A 14,910-nucleotide genomic window follows, 5' to 3' on the forward strand; every position below is an offset into this window, starting at 1 on the left:
CCATAAAAACTAGATCCAATGAGTAACAACTATGTCGAAAACACTAGATCCAACAGGTACAACTACCTAAAAACCTACATAAAAAATACAACTATCCCTAACACATTAGGTACAACAGTTACAACTATCTCTATAAAACCTATATAGAAAAATGTAATTATCGTGACAACACTAGGTCCAGTAGTTAGAACTATAAAAAAATCTACATCAAAACAATACAACTATCCCTAAACACTAGGCCTAACAAGTAACAACTATCTCGAAAACACTAGATCCAACCGTTACAACTATTCTAAAAACCTACATCAAAAAATACAACCATCCCTAAAACACTATGTCTAATACCACTAAATTCTAAATTTTGTACCTAACTTATATCCAAAACTAGATACGATCGCTAATCTAACTGGTATGTGAAAAAAATACTAAGATAAGAAAAATTATCTTCACCAATGATAAATTTTGACAGGGCTTCGCCGTTTTCTCTCTCCCTCCTCTCTTTCCTCTCCTCTTCTTTTCCTCTCTGTCTGCTAGTGCTAGCTCACGATTAAAATGAGTTATCGAGTGACAAGGAGGTTGCTTGCGGTTTTTTATACCGCAACCTATCATCCTTCCAACGGGTGATAGGAGTCAAGTTTTGCATTACTTCAAAACAAACACATATATTCACAAATTTTTATTAAAAATATAAAAATAAAAAATTTCTCTAAACAGATCGCAAAGCCCAAGCCCAAGGGACAAGCGGCCCAAACCCAACAACGCCTAAACCCTTGTAAATTGCACCTCCGCCCTTTGCGCAACGCCAAACCCCCTCTCCTTGCTCAAACCCTCGCTCACTTTGTTCTCTCTCTCTCTCTCTCTCTCTCTCTCTCTCTCCATTCCCTCGCCTCCCCTCCTCACGTAGCGTTTCCTCACCAGTCCCTTCACTAGCCATGGCGAGCGGCGGGGCCGCTACCTCCACCCCCGCTACCGCCGGCGGCGGCACCACCAATTCCGTGTCCGCTTCGCTCTGGTGGGATTCCTTCGTCGTCCTCGCCGACGACCTCGACCGCGCCGCCGCCTCCCCCTCCGTCCCGGGCGTCCTCGTAAGCTCCCCCCACCTCCCACCTCGTCCCCAAACCCCAGCGGCTGTAACAGTTGGCTCCGGTGCTGCAGGCGAAGCGGATCAAGAGCCACCACGCGTGGCTCCGCGGGTCCGTCTCCATGTTCGGGAAGCCGAACGAGGCGTCGAGGAGCGCGCTGGGCGCTGGCGAGATCGCCGTCGGGGAGCACCGCCTCACTATCAAGCCGGAGCTCAAGGAGGCTGCGCTTCGCGCGAGCAAATGCCTGGTAATTTTGCTTCCCCTGTCCCACTTTTTGGATGAGTATAATCAGTAGATTCTGGGTTGAGATGCCCATTAATTCGAGTTTTGAAAATGCTGAGCTGTTTAGCTCAAAATTGTATGTAGTATTGAAACCATGTAGGTCCCTAAGATTAGTGTAATTGGCTTGGTATTTGGAGAATTGCTCGAGTGCTGGGTAGTGACCAGATATTGCTCATTGTTTACCTTAATTGTGGAGTTATGCACTTGGTTATGTGGTTCTTCTGTCAAATATAGCCTACTGTTTTCTTGAAAGACAGAGTTAATGACGCCTATTTATTTGCCTCCGTAGTTGAAGTAACTTGGATGTCTATTTGACATAGATGCCACAGTTTTCACTAAAACCAAATAACCAATGGAAGTCCTATGAAGATCCTTGATTATTCATTGTGCGCGCTCCCTTCCACTTAGGGACATGGCTATTTTGCCTTGATCTGCAGTGTACATTTTACATATGTGGGCTGATATTTGTTGTTTACGTTCTCTTATTTTAATCTTGGTTCCTGTCAGATATATGCCCTTGCATTATAATATTATATACCTGAGTGTTTGCAGTTCTTCATAAGACTGGTTAGTCACTGACGATTGTCTCAAATTGTAGCATGTTACCATCGACTGTCTGACATGGCACACACGATATTTGTAATAATATGATAGAGTTCTAATTTTTGGCCAAAATATTTGTCACATGTTCTTTGCCTCAGTTTTTGTCAACCAAACATTGGTTGAGACAAATGTCATTCTTGATCAAATTTTGATCAAAATTTCAATACTATCCATAATTTCCTGCCGATTGATGTAAATTTTGATCATTTTTGTGTAATATCTATAGTATCTTGCCTTTCAAACAAAAAGTGCTGCTGCAGTGCTAAATTTATTTTTTCCCCTCAGAACTTGGATGAGGTGCAGTCATACATTCTGGTCAAGAGATCTTCAGAAACATCTTCAACATTCCATGATGCTGATGCTCAAGAGTTTCTTCGTATGGTATATTTCTGTAAGATAATTTTTTTAAAGATGTTCTACCTGTCTACCCTCAGTTCTGTTGATTGAACTAGAAGGCCAATGCTGTAGTATAGTTTGCTCTGCAATGTGATACAATTGCAATTATCTTTTCACATCATTTCAACCTTCAAGTCTCGTTTTCTTCAATTTTATTTAACATATTGCTAGAAGTTCTGTTTGCCATCTGTATAATAGATATTCTGTTAGTTACAGTCATCTACCTATAGTTAAATCGTTTGTATATTGCTGCTGGGCACTCTGCTGCACCTCAGATGTTTTGAACACTGGTCATTCTAATGTAGTTGAACAAATTAAGTTCATCTAGTGAGTGGGGTTCGCGATCTCTAAAGGTAGCATCTCTGTTGTCCATAAAATACATCTTTTGTGTCAAGTAATGGTTTATCACTTATACTCTTATCAGTTTCAAATGCTATCTGTTTGTTGTAATCTTTCTCTAACTGAGAAGGAATGCCATATGTTACATTGATATTCTCAACTGTATCTTATCCATGATAGAGTTAAAACTTTTGGTGTGCATGATGAGAATACCGGAGTTGTTAGTCATTTTGCTAGCTTGTGGATTCGTACTACTTAAATTTTTCTATAATTTGAAGATTCTATAATTGTGATTGTTTATGTGACATGGCCAAGTACTCACTTCCTTTTAGATAACATTGCCCCCTTTTTTTCTTCTTCTGAAGGTATCTGTACAATATTACCTTGAGCGTCAATGCTTACTGAAGTGCATCAGAAGAATCTTTGTTCATGCAAGTAAGCTTGTAACGTTATTGAGCTACATTAGAAAGAATTACATTATAACAGTGTAAATTTCCATTTTTCACCTACTGCCTTTATTTTCTTTTAACTTGGTTACTGGCTCCATTCTTCTATGACTGATGGGTTGATGTCTTTGAAACTGTTTGGACATAATCTTCAATTTCGACCATCCATACATTAAAAAAATGTATTGAAAGTAAAACTGTGTGAATATCTCATTGAAAATATTTCCATAAAATAATATTTTTACTTATCAATACTAGCAGGTAGTTATAAAAAATAAATGGTCCACATTTGTCTTGGAGAGCACAAAATTCAATAAAAATAAAAATCATATATTAATAAAAGGAGTGAGTAATTTGCATGTCTTAATGAAAGGAGTGAGTAATTTGCATGTCTTTCTTATCAAGTTTTGATTATTGTTTCCACTATACATTTTAATAAACATTTTTCAATGAAATTAACTTTCCACCCACATAGTTCTTTATGTAGTGCCGAAAATTCTATTTTGTGTGATTGGGATCTGCATATTATTTTCACCTTATTTGTGGTCTAGAAAATGGTCCGATGCCCTTGTTTACATAAGCCATGCGTTGTGGTTAGACATTATGGCTGGGGATTCGATTTGACAACATATACTTGGTGCAAACTTATTGCACATAGGTCATGGATGTTAGCGATGAGGTGGCTGATCACTGACCTGAGGTTCGTGTGTACCTGTCTCGCTGCGCCTCATGGCAGTCGGTGCCATAGTTATCAAGTCGTCAAGTCGATTCGCTGTAGGGGCGACTTGTTAACTTGGTTGACTAGTTGCGACTAGTCCACACCATTGAGAGCTACAAAAAAGAGCAAGAGGGGGCGGTGACGGCAAGGGGGAGGGGGCGGCAGCGGCGGCGACAGGAAGGGGAGGGGGCAGCGACGGGAAGGGGGTGGGGGCAGCGGCGGCAGCGAGAAGGGGGAGGGGGTGGCGGCGGCAAGTCGAGCCGAGGGCCTCTAGTCGTGCACCCAGGCTGACTTGTCGACTAATCGATGATTAGTCGCTACTAATCTTGCGACTTGATAACAATGGTCTGCGCAGGTGCAAGGGCCACTTGTGGCAGTGGATGGGGCACATGTACATGGGTAGCGTAGGCATTCGTTGTGGCAGTTACTGCTGCTGCGAGCAGCATGGCCTGGCCGCCCGGAGGGATTTTTCGGTGAGTCAACTCTAGTGGTGCTGTTGAGAATCCTGGCCATGGGAGACTGTGGAGGAAACGGCTATGGATGAGGAAGGATGGTGAGGAATAAGATAGGTGCATTATGGTGTAAAGTTATTCATAATGGCATATTCATAAAATGAACACTTAGCGTCATTTCCGAACGAAAATACTTTGTGGTGGCATAGCTCAAAACCCAATACTTGTTTGTCATTCTCTTGAGTGGCATATATCCAAATAACCCAATCCATGTTTGCCATTTCTCAAGGAAATTAAGTCATGAATCACCCCTAAAAAGATCTCCTGAACTATTTCAATATATCCTGTATGTATTTAATATCTCCTATGTCTAAATCTTATTATTACCCTACATTTTAATAATAACTGTCAAGAAAGAATGAAGTTTCAGATCTCTAATGTACGCATGCTTTTCTTAAACAAATCAAATTTGTTTGTTAGCCTATTTGTGTTCAAACTGTATATATCTCATGCTTCCGTTGTCACCACATACAGGTGATGGTTCTGATTCAACTGATGCCATTCGAGACGAGGCTTCACTATTGATTAGTGAAGAGATAGAACGAAAACTGATATCCATCATTGAAGATTCTTTTTCAACTGCATCTTCTATAAAAGTGGTATGGTATATCACGAATCTAGTGCTAATTTAATGGAATGAGTAACATTGCATGTCATTAAGCCTTAAATTCTTAGTCACAACTAACTTATCATTCTTAGCAGCCCATACTTGCATACCTTCTACCTGGTCTACTAATAGTGAGGCTCTATTGCCTCCACCTGTGCATCAGTGCATACCTAATCAAGTCAGGATATCTATATATCGTGATTAAATCTGAGTTCCCTATACTTTTCACTCTAGCTTGATATGCTTGAGATTTCTCAACTATTAGCAAAACAAGTATGTATTAAAGGAGCCTGTTTTGCATTATAACTTGAGAGTTAGTAACTTTTACAAGCAAGATTTGTCGCTAATATTCTAAGTGATTAGGTGGCACATTGCTGACACTTATAGACTTCATTTATACATAAGAACAAAATTGTGAAGGTCTGAAGGAATCAACTAAACTTGACAAACATATATGTAATTCTCTTTGTTGCTTTGCTCTTGATTTCTATATGAATTTGTTACTTCAATGTAATTGCTGGAGACCCACATTTGAAGGACATGCCTTGGCTAGTCTATTGAGGATAACAAATCTGTATCATTTCTGGTCAGCAGATTATGCTTTGCATTTTGAACTCTGTAATATGTAGCCTAACTTTAGCTAATGTTAATCTGGTTTGTTTAGGCTATAGAAAATGAGCGAAAAATTGGCATATGGAGTGTGAGCTTGTTCAGGCATAGTTCTGCTTTGGCTTTTTGCCGATGGATAGTTTGTGAGGGAGACTGTTTGCTACTTGACAAATTTTTTGAAGAGTTGGACGCTGCGATGATAATTTCAAAAATTCAACTTTAACTTTCTCTTTTATCTTGCTGTTAGAGGTATTTTTGGTATTGCATTGTTAGCTAGATTTGGTATCCTTTCTACTCTATATACATATGCCCTTTGGGCTATTGAAATAGAAATCCACTTGGCTTGAGTTTCTCCCAAAATTAGCAGTTATATTAACTCAGCAAGTGCTTGTTGAGTTACCTTGATCTACGCAGTAGAGACACATAGATGACAAAGAAGTTTTGCATACTCCGATTCTCAGCTAAGCTTTTGATCTTGTTATGTGGTGGAGCTATCTATTCTGATACAAATTTTCCTCTTGCACCTTGGCTGGACTAGATTTGAACTGTAGTACACCTTGCAGTTTCCATAGAAGTTCTTCGCGGTTATGGGGCCATAGTTTCCTCTTTAAGTTTTTCCTTGTGTGAAATGTGTTTATAACTTTACAGGCAATAAAACCCCTTGCAAGGGCATAATGTACTACATACACAATTGGATTCTTCTCCCATGGCATTCTTGTTATATCTTCTGAAAAGTTTCCCAGTCTTACAATGGTCTGATATAACTTCACTATTTTGCAGGAAGCAGAATTTACAGTTTCATGTCTGGAAGAAACTTTGATTGAAACTAACTTGATTCTTGACATTTTGTTTCTTGCTTTCTATGATAACTTCTCAAGATGTAATGGTGGACTGTGGATAACTTTGTGTTCAATTTTTAAGGTTAGTTTTTTTTGGACGGTGCAGTTAAACTTGATGTTATGATTTTGATTTCGTGAATGCTTATCCTTTTAGGATATTCTCTGTGGTTCTTATGATGGGAAATTTGCTGTATCTGTTGAGGCAAAGAATTCATTTCACTATGCTAAAGCTCAGCTACTTCTTATTCTTATTGAAACTTTGGACTTCGAAAATCTCCTCCAAATGATTCGTGATGAAGTTCCTTTCAGGTCTCATCTACTCCGTTGATTTTTTTCACTGCCATGTTAGTGTATTGGAACATGTGACATATTCATGGCCTTTCAGTTTAAATTTTTCTTAGGAGCTTACATTATTTTTTGTTTTTGTCTCAGTGGAGGGTGTTCTGCATTTTCTGTCGGTGATATTCTTGAGATGGATGTTGAAATATCAAAATTTCCTGAATTTTCAATGGTGGAAGCAGGACCACTTATGCTGGCTTGGGCAGTTTTTCTTTGCTTAGTTTTGTCTCTTCCAGAAAGTAATACCACCTTGGTAATTATTATATTCTACCTGATACATCTACAATGCCATTACAGTAGACAAGTACTGTATCTCTTATTAGTTTTAATGCTCCCAGGAAATTGATCATACATCTTATGCCCAACGGGCCTTTGAGTTTGCACCATTCAATTATTTACTAGGAGTTCTTTGCTCAAGCATCTTCAAGGAGTCAGATGTAAGTGTTCTACAATTACAAGTTTGATTTAACTTTCTGTTTCTGACAGTAATATTGCTCCTAATTGTTGTAAGTCTTGAATAGCCTTACGGAGTAATATATTTAACGGATGTTAGTTATTCCCATCCAGAAGAAGTTCTCGTTGGCATTGCAAGGTTTCAATGAGGAAATAAAACCAGCTTTCAGTGAGGAAATAAAAGTGGGGAGTCTGAGAAAACTTCAAGAGATAAAACCCATGTGGGGATATGTTTAGTACAAATTTAATGGGTGAAATGCTTAGTACTTTAAATAAATGGTTGCAGTATTCTTAAATGCCCTCCGTATGGTCCATAGTTCATTCATATCTAGCAAATCCCCCAATATATACAAAGTAATACATTTGGATTTTAACTAAAATTACCCTAGGTGTATGATATGCTCTAGTATGCTTAAACTCAGAGTTAAGTTGTCTTCTGTGTTGTTTTCAGCTCTTCCGAGCTATAGATGAGGCGCCTTGTGAACTCTATACTAATTTGTATTGGGGATGGTATGGTAACAGTCAATGAGTCATTGCTGTCATTAAAGCTTGCAACAGTGCAATTCCACTAAAATTTTCACTTTCTATCTTCTTTTGGGATTGGGAAGCACTAAACAGTTGATCAATGTGATTAAACTTCCTGATGAAGGAAGCTATATTCTTGGTCCAATCCATATGAGGTGCTCAGGTGGCTAATTTTCTACATGAAAAATCTTTTTTAATGTGTTGGAGGGATGTGAAATATTGTTTTTTGTTATTTTTATATTCTTGTAGATAATAAATATTTGTTAAAATTCTGTAAATACTGTTCAAAATGACCTCCTGTCACTCCTGTGTCATATTTACTCAATTCAAAAGATAATAAGATCAATTGCTTTCACTATGAAAATGACATTGAGTTGATAAAAGATCCGAAGGGACACATTTTTTCTATCTTCTGCTTTTAGAAATGGAAAATGAACTGCAGATTGAATTTCAGCACCAGTTATTCAGTCCATGTTGATTTTCTGAAATGCACTCTAGATCTATTTATTAACTAGCACATAGTTTCATTAATTTCATGCAAAGTTTAATTTCAGGGTCCTGTTTCTGGTTATCGAAGTGCATTGCGAGCATTCATTTCAGCATTCATTGCTTCATATGAGATCTCTTATCAGGTAAATGCAAACCTGTTGGTTAGTTATAGTCGTGTTTGGTGAAGGCAAAGCTTCAAATAGGTGCTTAACTGGTCGTTTTTTATTTTTTCTGGCGCAGACAGAAGACAGTTCTCTTGATACGATTTTAAATATCGTGTGTGAAATTTATGATGGAGAGGTTTGAATACCATTATTGTGACTGTTGATGCGGAATCGTTCATGTGTTAGCATATAGAAATCATCTTATGAACTTTTAATTGTCTAGGAATCACTCTGCATGCAATTCTGGGATAAAGAGAGTTTTGTTGATGGTCCTATCAGATCTGTTCTTCATATGGTGGAGAAGGAGTATCCTTTCCAAATATCAGAACTGATTCGCTTCTTATCAGCTGTTTGCCATGGAAGCTGGCCTGCTCAATGTGTGTATGTAATTATCCTTTTCATCTCTGTTTATTTTGTTGTAGTACTACTGTGCGGATTCTGATGCTCCTTTCCAATTTCTATTCTGCCTATCTTTGTTCTGCTTAAATTTTCTTGTGTGTATTCTTACTGCATGATGTGGTTTACCCAGGCTAACATAACTAAAATACAGGATGATTACTTCGGTGTATTTGAGGAAGAGAAACTTTATGATCTCATCTCAAATTCATGTCATGCTTTGAGTGATTACTGCTATTCCAAAATATTGTTAATACTCCAATTTCTAGTTTTTGCAATAATGTTTATATTTTTCTGTGTTTATGTCACATGCATGATTTTCTAATGCCCTTGTCTTCTGTTGTTGTGAACGTGTAAAACATATTCAGAGCTCTTGATAATGTCAGTTACCCACTTAGAAAATACTATACAAGCTCGCCAACAAATTTTTTCTCTTGTCAGGTGATTTTATCTTAACTAGATATGTCTGTAATTTTTTTTTTAATATTTCAAGAGGTGTTGGTGTGGTTATGCGTAACTTTGCGGCTAAATAACAGCAATGCAATTTGACTATATTCATTATGAGCCTTATAAGCTCATAATACTTGTAGTGTCTTGCTTATTTGCCACTTGCAATCTCGTTATGCATTTTTAATATTTTCTGGGCCTTACTTGGTTGCAGATATAATTATCTTGAGAGGATGAATGGGGTTACAACATCATATGCCATCTCTAATAGTGTTGCTGACAATGTGAATTACCGCCATCAAATTGAAATTCATCATCCAATCAGCATTCCTGGTATTGAAGGCATTGCAATTCCCCGAGGGAGCCATGGTTACATTTTGAAAGTCCTTCAAGAGGATGCTGCATTAGTACGCTGGGAGGTAACTACCTTCTTTGTGCTACTATATTTCACTATATATTTGTACACTTTTACATGTTTCTGGAGCATCCCTTGCCTGTTGAAGTTAGTTAGTTTCATGTGGTGCATCTTTATGCCATATTTTTAATTTTATTATCACTATAGAAAATTCTCTTTGCTGCTTCTAAATTGTTTGTTCTTTTAAGTGTTATTGGGTCACCCATAGATTCGCCTTGAGCTCTTTTCTCTACATTATATTCCTTCGATTCAAAGTCTGTGACGGCTGGCAGATTGCATGTCCATTTTGTTGTGCCGGGCTAGGGATTAGTCATATGAATAGGGAATTTCAAGGTTCAGTTCGATGACAACTGATCAGATAAAGATGTACTCCTACTTGTCATAAAAACATGACATTTTGGACAAGGTTCAGTCAAAGTTTTAAAAGTTTGACTAACAATAGCTTTCAAAATATTTAGTTTGGAAACATTAAAATCATGTGTAGATTTGTTTTGAAAAGTGCTTTCATAATCAGGACCAGCGACAGCAGACTTGTTTTATGTCTTTGCTGTTCTCATGATCTGTAAATTTTCATCCTTGTTTATGACCTTATTAATTTATTGTAACTCTTGTGAAGTTTCACTATCTTTCTTGTATAAGTCTTAGTGCTCTTGATTCGTCTAACTCAATTACTCTGCCATGTTCAGAACTTTATGATGAATCAGAAGAAACTCACATTTAATTACTTTTATCTAACTCAATTGGCTCGAGGACACCACAAAAGTTGTCATTTTCTGGAGCACAACCTTAAATTGATAACTTGCTAATGGACGTTAAAAAATTGTCGTCATTGGTTGAACACGCCAACCCAGTAAATATTATTATATTAAAATTAATGAGAGAAGAGGAAGAAAACGTCTTATTTGCCTTCGTATTTTGAACCCATCTAGGTGCTGTTGGGCTTGAGATTGGTTTGGATGATGTTGGGTTTGTGTCGGGCATGGAAAGTTCCAAGTCAAGGGCAAATAAGACTTTATGTGCCTTGTTGCTCCAAATGTTATGGTATTGTAGCGGCATTACTCATCTATCAGCTTGGCCATGTCGAGGGTTAAGAAGGCTTTGCCTTCCCAGCTTCTCCCAACAAGAATATCTATTTCCTTAAGATAACTTATATTATCTATTTAGTTAGGTCGGTTATTAGTTAGATTTATTCATAATTCCTCTGCATAAGGATGCATACTGTAATCGCAAACAAGAAGAATCAATTAATGTGTCTAGTTTCTCTCCCACCTCAAATAGGCCTCATAGCCTTTGCGTGGTTGTCCGTTCAAGGGCAAGTGACCTACCCTTAGTCCTCAGATCCCTAACCAACCAATGATGCACACAACACCAAATTTCCAAAATATACACTTTTAATGGGAACAGTGTGTTCTGGTAAATGATCCTAATTTTTCTCTTGTCCATCAGTGAATTATCGATTTTGAGTGTGCTCCAGCTAATGCCACACTTGCGGAATTGCAGTGTTGTAGAGCCAATTTTGCCTTTGACTAAAGTAGTAAAGTATTCGATCAATGTCTCTATCTGTTAGCTCTACATCCATAGTGTTAACATTAACGCTTTACAGCTATAGTATCTTTGGATATTATATTTGTTATTCCTACAGCATGCCTGAGTAATTTCTTCCTTGCTTTTGTATATGACACTGGCATTGATTTCACATCGGACCCTGTCCTAGATAGGACAAGTCTTGTACATGTTAATGTAACAATAATGGTAGGAATGAGTTGAAAAAAGGGAGGTATTATGCATTATTTTAAATGCATGTGCCTATTTTCTGTATATAATATTTTATTTGTAGTTCTACTGTGGAAAATGTTGATTGCTTCTGCTGCCCAAACTCTATTAGTTGTTTTTCTGGTTAATTTTTCTGACAAGCTATACTGGTCTAGTTCCCACATTCTGGTGTTTTCTTTTTGCTCATAACTTTGGCGCAAGATCTCCATTCATGCAATTATGAGGAAGCCTCTGATATCATGGACCTACTTTTTCGGATGGTGTCATCAAACAAGGTACCAACTCTTGTTCTGTGGCCCACATCATGAGTTCTAGTTTGTTTTGGTGACCTGATGGTTGTATCATCAATTTAATGTGTTTATTATTAGGGGCAATTCCTTATTTGCCACGGCAAAAAATTTTGATCCCTTATTTGCCATCGATGTGCCAATGATATGTGAGACCTACCTGTGTCACTGACAGTGGCAAATAAGGGATTGTGCAAAATTGCAATGGCATACAAAGAATTATCCGTTAAAAGGTCACCTTAACTCATTCAGTCTTTGTTTGTTCCTATCGGTTCTCTTTCTTTTAGGATTATTCATTTTAATGCGGTTCTATGCTTCACATAATTTTTTTTAAACTTGAATATTATTTTTTTCCCTCTAGGATCTATTGGAATATGCCCACGGCTGTACAAAATTATTAATAGGATAGTTATCCTTGTAATCATAGGATTATTTCCTTCCAGATTTATGCCTGCCGTGTGCCTTTATAAACATGGCAAGGCTGCAATACCAAGTGTAGAGCAATTCACCAAATATTCTCCTTCATGGTATCAGCCTAATTCAGATCCTTCCCATCTTCTCCTTCCTCTGCTCGCCACCATGGCCGACGGCCATGCAGACCCTACCGCTGCCCTTGCTACAACCATTGTTGCGGCTCTCTCGCAGCAACCACCTCCCCCCAGCTTAGCTTCTACCCTCTCCACCATCAACGTGCGCACGTACATTCCTTTCTCCCTTGTACTTGACCCACCAAACTACACTCACTGGCGCGAGCTCTTCCTCACACTCATGGGCAAGTTCGGTGTTGCATCCCACATCGACAACACCAAGGAGGCACCAGCCAAACCAGACCACGGACTACACCGTCCGCTCCCTCCTCTACGCCTCCGTCTCCGAGGAGATTCTAGCAATCATCCTCAAGCTCGGCGCCACCTACCGTATCATCTGATGTGAAATCGAGGAGCCCTATCACGACAACAAGGCCTCTCGCATGTTGTCCTTGGAAGTGGAGTTCTGCAACCTTGCGCAAGGGGACATGTCGATCCTCTAATACTCCTAGTGCCTGAAGTCGTACATTGATGCCTTGACCGACATTGGTCAACCTTGACCGGAGGACGACACCCTCCTCACCCTACTCTGCTGTGTCAACGACAAATTCCGGCACATGGCGTCGTTCATCAAGACCAAGACACCATTGTCGTCTTTTCTCTAGGCTCGCTCTCTCCTTCTGGAGGAGTCGGACCTTAAGTGCCAAAAGCTTACCAATGCAATTGCCCTTGTCGCCTCCACCAGCAACCACTCCAACCCTTAGCGCCCAAAGGGGAAGAACAAGGGCAAGGAAACAACAGGCGCGACAATTCCTCCGGCGGCTCCCAGATGCCTCCCAACTTTGGCACCCCTTTCAACGTTGGACGTCCCATGTACAATCCAATGACAGGGATGTTCCAGGTGTGGCCCATGCCTGTGTTGCACCCCAGTCAGGGTATTCTTGGCCCTCACCTGACGGGTACACCACGTGCTTTCTTTGTCGGCGACGCCCCTTCCTCATGCCTCCTTTACGACTTGCCACAGGCTGACTATGACACGCCCACCTCTAGCACCACCCCAACAACGCTTCCATCCTAGGATTAGGTGTCTCTGGTTCATGCAATGAACACAATGGCACTGCAACAATCGGAACCCACTTGGTACATGGACTTGGGTGCTTCTTCACACCTCTCATCCAACACCGGTAACCTCTTCACCATCCAACCCTCCATGTCTACAAGAACACGTGTCATTGGTGATGGCTTCGCTATTCCCATCACTGCCATCGGCAACGTTCATTTCTCATCTCCCACTCGCCCTCTCTTTATCTAATTTCTTGGTTTCCCTTAAACTCATCACCAACCTCATTTTAGTCTGCAAATTTACAATAGACAACATGTGTTCCGTTGAATTTGATCTCTTTGGGTTTTCTGTGAAGGATCTACAACAGACCAAGGCCATCATTCACAGGTGCAATAGCTCTGGTGATCTTTACCATTCCTGCCGGCATACACACACCGCACACTCGATGTACCCACCGTTTTTGTAACAATTTGGCACCGTTGCCTCAGCCACCCTAGCGTCCAAGTCATTTCCCGGTTGCAATCCTCAAATGCCGTCTCCACCAATAAAAATAATGATGCCACACCACTTTGTCATGCATGCCAATTGGGACGCCATGTTCCCACCCCCCCTTTCCAATTCTATGTCAATAGCATCAAAACCCTTTCACCGTGATTTGTGGACTTCACCTATTCTGAGCATTTTTGGTTTCAAATATTACTCCCTCCGGTCAAAAATACATGACATTTTTGACTTCTCATGGTCTTCGACCTGTAACTTTGATCATTATTTTCTATTAGAATATAGTTATAATTCTAATAAAAATATAATATTATGAAAGTATTTTTAAAGACAAATCTACAGGTGTGATTTTTATGTTTCTAAACTAAATATTTTGGAAGCTATTGACGGTCAAAGTTTTAAAAGTTTGACTGGATCTTGGTCAAAGCGACAAGTATTTATGACCGGAGGGAGTACCTAGTTTGTCTTAACGATTTTACACATATTTGTGGACTTTTCCCCTCAAATTGAAATCAGATACTCTCCCCACATTCAAAAACTAAAACTCGTATGTTAGATCTCAATTCAATTGTCCCATTCAGTCCATACAATGTGACAACGACCGCAAATTTGACAACTTCGCAGGGCGTGACTTCCTCCTAACACATGGCATCTTGCTTTGCCTCTCTTGTCTACATACATCCCAGCAAAACGACTTGTCTACATACATCCCAGCAAAACGGCAAGGCTGAGTGCGTTATCCGCTCTACCAACAACATTATGCACACCTTGCTTTTCCAAGCATCCCTCCCTCTCTCGTCCTGGGTTGAATCACTCCAAACAGCCACATATATCTTCAACCTACACCCCACAAAAACCCTGCAACACTCTACTCCACATCAATCTCTCTTTGGCTCGCCCTCACATAACATCATCTTCGCATTTTCGGTTGCTATTATCCCAACGTGTCCTCCACCATTCCACATAAACTTGCACATCGCTCTGTCAAATGCATTTTTCTTGGCTACCTCGCAAATCACAAGGGTTACAGATGCCTCAATCTTTCCATAAATCGCATCATCATATCCTGGCATGTTATTTTTGATGAACTAACATTTC

General features: G+C 39.5%; 1 protein-coding gene across 3 annotated transcripts in view; it reads left to right on the top strand.

Moving 5' to 3' along the window:
* The first annotated feature begins 848 nt into the window (after nucleotides 1-848).
* The window catches only part of LOC133903312 (uncharacterized), a 33,344-nt gene continuing 19,282 nt past the window's right edge, over nucleotides 849-14,910 (top strand). For all 3 annotated transcript variants that reach the window (XM_062344620.1, XM_062344621.1, XM_062344622.1), the window contains exons 1-14: nucleotides 849-1,085; nucleotides 1,156-1,329; nucleotides 2,253-2,348; nucleotides 3,068-3,137; nucleotides 4,853-4,977; nucleotides 6,375-6,515; nucleotides 6,588-6,742; nucleotides 6,866-7,025; nucleotides 7,111-7,209; nucleotides 8,305-8,382; nucleotides 8,480-8,539; nucleotides 8,627-8,784; nucleotides 9,461-9,665; nucleotides 11,590-11,709. In XM_062344620.1, the coding sequence (XP_062200604.1) occupies nucleotides 933-1,085; nucleotides 1,156-1,329; nucleotides 2,253-2,348; nucleotides 3,068-3,137; nucleotides 4,853-4,977; nucleotides 6,375-6,515; nucleotides 6,588-6,742; nucleotides 6,866-7,025; nucleotides 7,111-7,209; nucleotides 8,305-8,382; nucleotides 8,480-8,539; nucleotides 8,627-8,784; nucleotides 9,461-9,665; nucleotides 11,590-11,709 (1,794 nt within the window). In that variant the 5' untranslated portion in view covers nucleotides 849-932. The remainder of the gene's footprint in view (nucleotides 1,086-1,155; nucleotides 1,330-2,252; nucleotides 2,349-3,067; nucleotides 3,138-4,852; nucleotides 4,978-6,374; nucleotides 6,516-6,587; nucleotides 6,743-6,865; nucleotides 7,026-7,110; nucleotides 7,210-8,304; nucleotides 8,383-8,479; nucleotides 8,540-8,626; nucleotides 8,785-9,460; nucleotides 9,666-11,589; nucleotides 11,710-14,910) is intronic.

The sequence above is a fragment of the Phragmites australis genome, chromosome 21 (genome assembly GCF_958298935.1).
Source record: "Phragmites australis chromosome 21, lpPhrAust1.1, whole genome shotgun sequence".
NCBI classification, from domain to species: domain Eukaryota; kingdom Viridiplantae; phylum Streptophyta; class Magnoliopsida; order Poales; family Poaceae; genus Phragmites; species Phragmites australis.